The sequence below is a fragment of the Mus caroli genome, chromosome 5 (assembly GCF_900094665.2).
Source record: "Mus caroli chromosome 5, CAROLI_EIJ_v1.1, whole genome shotgun sequence".
Lineage (NCBI taxonomy): Eukaryota > Metazoa > Chordata > Mammalia > Rodentia > Muridae > Mus > Mus caroli.
This window is the reverse complement of record NC_034574.1, coordinates 128673274-128680032: the sequence shown is the minus strand read 5'-3', so window position 1 is coordinate 128680032 and position 6759 is coordinate 128673274. Positions and strand designations below refer to the sequence as shown.

Below are 6759 nucleotides of genomic sequence, written 5' to 3'. Positions count from 1 at the left end.
CTCCACAGCTCCCCCAAACCCTGGTGGTGTACCAAACTCCAGAGTGCACCCAAGCTTACGCCCATCTCAGTCCTGGCTCCACCCACCCCGTCCTCACCCCAAGTTACTCTGCCACACAAAGTCTCTGGGCACAGCTCTACCACTGCCAAGTTCTCAAACAAATAGCCTCGCACTCCTCCCGGAAGTAAAGCTTGACCATTCTCTGTCTAGGCGCCCCTCTGGAGAGTTTAGCTACACCCCTACTCCGCCATTCTCCCCATGTCTCCATACTTACATCCACACTCTTGCTCTGGCTTTATCCTACCTTACTCCTGCCAGACGCTATGCCTAGCCCCGCCCCTTCCTCCGCACCCAGCCTCAGTGCATGCTGGACCGCTGCTTAGACTGGCTGTGCCCATTTCAACCACATACCAACCATACCCCCTGTCGGGCCCCGCCCTTTCCCACTTCTCCAAGCACAAAGCACATCCCAACCACGCCCCTATTCTAACTCCTCCTCACCAGGTACTCCGTCTCTGGTCTCGCCCCGCCCCATTCTGCTCTGATTCGGGCTACGANATCCAAACACTCCCCAGTCTGTCTCTGCCCTGCCACGCTGCACCAAGTCCCCAAGCGTAATCACCGCTCTANCGTAACTCCTTGCCCTAGCCACGCCCCACCATGCTCACCACGCCCTAGCCCCGCCTCTGACAGCTCCAGCGCCAAGTGCTGAACAGTTTGATCTCGCCCCACCCACATCTCCTTTGGCCCCACCCCTCCCGCCACGCCCTACTCACCCCTGCTCCTCCATCATCTCCTGCAATTCCATGCACTTGAGCTCCACGCGTCGCTTGCGCTCGTGGTCCAGGATCTCCCGGTGCGCGCGCTTCACCAAGCCGGGCTCGGCGGCGCGCAGCTCCTCCTCCGCGCGCGGCCAGGACCCGGACGAGGCGCCGGGCTGCGGGAAGCCATTGGCAGCATCCGGTGGAGCTGGCATGCCGGTAGCCCCGTTGTTCACGGTGGAGGACATGACACAGGTCCTGCGGGACAGATAAATCACAAGGTGGGGTGGTCACTCACTTCTCGGCCATTGGCTAAGCTCTTTCTCTGTGACTTAATCCTGGAGGTTTAGGGCCCACTCGCGGCTCTAATCCGCTTGTTCTCACGCTGTAGAGGGAGGGGCGGGTACCACCACTTAAGGACATGAATGTAATTCACACTAGTCTTCCCCCATCTGTACAGTGGGTGGGTGCAGGCCAGATCTTTGTATTTTGTTTTTCCTTCACCTTTTTTTCCTTAGACAAGATTTCCTAGCCCAGCCTGGCCTCCAACTCACTGTGTAGTCAAGTGTGACCTTAAACTTCTGATCCTCCTGCCTCAGTCTCCTAAATGTTGGAGCTTACAAGCTTGCACCATCAGACCCTGTTTATGCAGTACTGGCGATGGAACCCAAGGCTTTGTGCATGCTAGGCAAGCGCTCTATCTGCTCTGCTCCAGCCCCTCCAGTCCCGAATGCCTTAAGAGAAAATCTTCTATGAAGCTAGTGACATGGCCCAAAGGGTAAAGGCACTTGCCACTGAGCCTGGCTAGAGTTCAAAGCTCAGAACACAAACACCACACACACACACACACACACACACACACACACACACACGTGTGATAGAAGTAGAGAACCGACTCTTGCAAATTGTCCCCTGACCTCTGCATACCGGAACTATGGCACATGCACACACAACTCAATAAATAAATGAGCACAAACGATTTTTTTTTTTTTGTTTTTTTTTTTGATTGCTTGTTTGTTTTGTTTTATTTTTCTCAAGATAGGGTTACTCTGTTCAGTCCTGGCTGTCCTACAACTCTCTCTGTGGACCAGGCTGGCCTCCAAGTCAGAGATCTGCCACTTCTCCCTCCTGCGTGCTGGGATTAAAGGCATGCACGACCATGCCTATCGAGCCTATTAATATAAAATTTTAAAAATCCTATTTTCTGGTGCTGGGATGGAACCCAGGACTTCATAAATGACAAGCAGTCTACCACTGAGTTACAGCTTTAGCCATTTTTTTGTTTTAAAGATACTGCTGGGTATGCGGTGACTCATGACTTTGGTCCCAGCACTTGGGAAGCAGAAACAGGCAGATCTCTGAGTTGGAGGCCAGCTTAATCTACAGAGAGTTCCAGGAAAGCCAGGGCTACACAAAGAGAAACTCCANGTTGGAAAATCAAAAACAAAGCCAANTAAAATAAAAAGATATTAGGAACTTATTTTCTTTTAGGTGTGAAAGTTTTGCCTGCATGTATGTATGTGCACCACATGTGTGCTTAGTGCCCGAGTTGGTCAGAAGAGGATATCAGATCCCCTGGAACTAGGTTTGTGGGGAGTTGTGAGCCATCATCTGGGAATCGAACTTGGGTCCTCTGCAAGAGCAACAGACAGGTTCTCCTGACCACTGAACCGTCTTTCCAGTCCAGCTTCAGCTGCTTTGTTTGCTTGCAGTGTTGGCATTCGAACCCAGGACCTGGTACCTGCCAGGTAAGTGCTTAACATCTTGGCTGCATCTCCAGCCACCGGGCTCAGTTTGAACCAGCCGTAGCCCAGGGCACCGTTCTGGCTTTGTTCAGTATACTTCTAACTTCCAGTCTGCGTCCAAGGCAATCCTGCAGGAATGGGGGTTTCTCCAGTTTCATTCTCTTCCTACTTTGGGTGTAGTTTCAGTCTTTTCTGCATCTGGCTAACTCTCCCAAAGCTAATATTGCAGGAGGTAGTTTCAATAGGAGCACCTCTCCTTTGTTCTCGAAATACTGATCCCAAGGTCTGCCCAAGGTGACGTGGAAAATTAGCTTTCCAGAAAGCCATGTCCTCTTGTGTGCTAGGGGTAGGGCAGAGGCATGATTTGGAGGCAATAAGTAGAACACACACACACACACACACACACACACTCACTCACACACTCGACCTCTATCTTAACAGAGGGAACCGCCTCCTAAGCTATTTCCGGGTCCTTTCTCCAAGGCTCTGCTAGTTGCTAAGCAACTGAAGGTCTCATTCTCAGGGTGTGGGATGCAAAGGATTGAGGGAAGGGTTGGGCATGTATAGATTGGAGCCATCTCAGCAACACTCTTTCCTCTTGCCTCTCTGGGGATGGAATCCAGGGCTTTGCACATGCCAGGCAAGCACTGAGCTAGCTAAGCTATAACCTCAGCCCAATTGACTTTCAAAAAAAATGGCCTGGCCAGATATCTCACCAATAGGGTTCTAGACCAGGCTCCTCTACTCTTTGCTGTGTGACCCTGGGGATATTACTGCCCATCTCTGGGTCTCTGATTCCCAACTGTGGCTAGGAAAACCATCCGCATTCCTTGTGATGGGCGAGTTCCTGGGGACTTACAGAAGGGAGTTACTTGTAATGGTTAGTTTTCATTGTCAGTTTGACATAATCTAGAATCCCCTGGNAATGCAGCCTCAGTAAAGGGCTGTCTGGTTTGAGCTGGCCCGTACATTGATTGAAGTGGGAAAGCCCTGTCCACTGTGNGTGGCATCATTTCCTAGGCAGGGAATCCCAAACTGTTTAAGGGTGGACAGTGTGAGCTGAGCACTGCATGTGTGCTTTAATTCATTGCTCTCTGCTCTTGACTGTGAATATGATATAACTAGTTACTGCAAGTCCCTAACACCATGCCTTCGCTGCAACGATAGGATAGATTGTAACATTGATTTGTGAGCCAAATGAACCCTTGACCTCTTGAGTTAAGAGTAATGCTTTTTTTTTTTTTGGACAGGTCCTTACTATCAAGCTCCGAGCTGGACCTGGCTATGTAGACCAGGCTGGCCTCAAATAGACAGAGATCTGACCACCTGAGTGCTGGGATTAAAGGCCATGTGCTACAACTTCTGGCCCTTGTCAGTNTATTTTATTACAGCAACNAGAAATTAAGACACTACCCTAACTCATCCCTCTTCATCCCTAACCTAGAAAATTTCCCACCTCTGCCCCTGGAAAAGCCCTGAACCTCAAACTCAGTTCTCCTCTGAGGCACACACACACATATACACATACACACACATACACACACCCCAAATACACATTCATACATAAACACACCACATACACATACATCACATCTACACACACACACATACACCCACACTCACCCACTCATCCTCACATGCACACACCACACATATATACACACTCATATACTCCCACCCACCCACAACACACACACACACACACAATTTTGATCCCTCACCTCTCTCCTCACTGTGGTTCCTATTCATCCACTTATTCTCTGCAGGTGACATCATCTCCATCCCCCATCTCAGGTGACAACATCTCCATCCCCCATCCTCCATCTTGCCAGGCCACCCTGTCCTCAGCCCCCATCTTCCACGAATAACCTGAGAGATCCACCCTGGCCACAGAGGCCACCTCATGTCTTGGGTTAGATTCAAATAGCCTGGTATGGTAGCATATCACTGTGGCACAACCTTGCCGTCATGGTCCAGCCACATAGATCTTCCCTTTCTCTTAACTCCAGGCCTGCCAACTTGCAGCTCACACTCCCATAATGCTCTTTGTTTTTTGAGATGGAGTCTTACCTCATAGATAGTCCACACTGATCTTGAACTACCACATCTCCCAGGTTGGCCACCAATTCATTTTCCCCTACCCTCAGCCTCCTGGGTGCTACAGTTTCAGGTTTTAGCCACCACGCCTAGCTTCCAGGATGCTCTCGCTACAGACTCCTGGTCAACACTCACAGGCACCATCAATCTAGAGAAGCCTTTCCTTATCCTGAAGGCTGGGGCCACCCTTTCTAAGCTCTTGTCACTTGCTGTTGTCACTGTGGATTTACAAGCCTAGGGCAGCCTTGGAGCTTCTGNATCTTGCTATCAGTCAAGTGCCTACATAAATGGAGCTCAATGAACAGGACTGGAGCAAATCAAAGCCATTACAAAGGGTGGGTGGGGTAGAAATACGTGGCACAGCCAGTCCTGCTGCCTGCACACTCTCCTTGTTCTGCCTTCTTAGTTTCCTTGTGCTGGGAATGGAATTCAGGGTTCTTTCCATGATTGGCAAGCTGTCTACCACTGAGCCACGCCCCCAGCCCCTCACTGGGGGATTCTAGGCAGGGGCTCTACCACTGAGCCATGCCCCCAGCCCCTCACTGGGGGATTCTAGGCAGGTGCTCTACCACTGAGCCACACCTCCAGCCCTCATTGGGGGATTTTAGGCAGAGGCTCTACTACAGAGTCATGCCCCCAGACACTCACAGGCAGATTGTAGGAAAACACTCTACCACTGAGCTACACTGCCATCTTGAAATTTCATCTCTTGCCACATTCTGTTCTAAATCAGCCCCCAGCCTCTAACTCCCCTATTTGGTCATTGTTCAGGTAGTTCAACTGGGTTAAAATTTCTGTTCTCTTCTTTTCCACCCAAGGAGCTTCTATTTATCCTTTGGAGTCCAGCCCAAATGTTACATGGNAATCTTGATCTAGGTTGGAAGTTTGAATCACCCCCCTGCAGTTTTGACCCACCTGATATGGCATTGGGACACTGTAGTTCAGTATGTTTGTGTCTGGCTGTTTGTGTCTGGCTACCATTCCTAGCTTGTAACTGAGGGAGCACTGCCCTAGCTTCCCAGAGCAGATCCCATACTCACAATGGAGTAGGGGCCTGAAAGCCGTAGAAACATTTGAGACTTCAGCCCCTGGAACCTAGCTTATGTTGTCTCTTTTTGAGATGCTTGAAATAGTCTTGCTCTGTAGTCCTAATGGGTCTGAAATTCTATATGTGATCAGGGTTGGCTAACTTCCACTGCTCAGTCCTGCCTNCCTCAGTCTCCCTAGTGCTGGGATTACAGGCAAGCACCATGGCACCTGACTGATGGACATATTCATCTCCCCTTGCCCCATAGAGCCTCCCGTAGCCCAGACTTGCTCTTAAAATCAAGGGTGACAGACGATGACTTTGAACTTCAACAGTCCTGATCCTAAAATCTAAAACATGCATCTTTTGGGGGGGGAGGGGGGAGGGGGGAGGGTAGTCAACATGACCTGCATACCTAGGATCATGTGACAGACTGCAGAATCAACACAGAGACACTAAAGATGCTCTTTAGAATCACCTACACGGCCGGCCAGATGACTCAGCAGGCATAGGTGATGGCCGCCAAGACAGATGCTCTTGACTTTGAGCCTTGGAACGCACTCGGTGGGAGGAGAGAGCCTCCAGGGCTCACAACTTGTTCTCTGACCTCCACAGGTACACGGTGGCTTGTGTGCATGGGCACGGGCTCAAATTAAATTAATTTAAAATGGAGAATAATCTATGGACTATGTGCATGAGGTGTACATGAAACATAATTAGCTGGGCATGGTGGTACCTATCTGTAATCCCAGTGTGGGTACGTGTATGTGTGTGTGTGTGTGGCTAAGACAGGAAGGTTGTGAGTTCGAGGCCAGTTTAGACTACATAAGCATATAAGACTACATGGTTTGCCTCAAAAAAGCAAGCACTCTATTAACGGAGCTTGGTGATAGAGTACTTCCATTGTAGGCACAACTGAGTTAGATTTCCTGAAGTCAGATAAAATAGGTGTATTAGTGTGTACTTCACTTCCTGGGGAAGGTGGAAACAGGTGGATATCTGGAATTCACTGGTCCTCGTGATAAGCTCCAGGTCACAACAACAGCAGCAGCAACAACAACAAACAATCAGTCAAAAACAAAGAAACAAACCCCCAAACCAAAGTGGACAGTGCCTAAGAAATAACATA

The 6759-nt window shown here is 49.8% G+C and overlaps 1 protein-coding gene across 1 annotated transcript in view; it reads right to left on the bottom strand.

Annotated features, from left to right (window-relative positions):
• Srrm3 (serine/arginine repetitive matrix 3) overlaps nt 1–1009 on the bottom strand; it is a 38733-nt gene extending 37724 nt beyond the window's left edge. Inside the window, exon 1 of the mRNA XM_021163407.2 lies at nt 777–1009. Within this exon, the coding sequence (XP_021019066.1) occupies nt 777–1009 (233 nt within the window). The remainder of the gene's footprint in view (nt 1–776) is intronic.
• Nucleotides 1010–6759: the final 5750 nt, after the last annotated feature.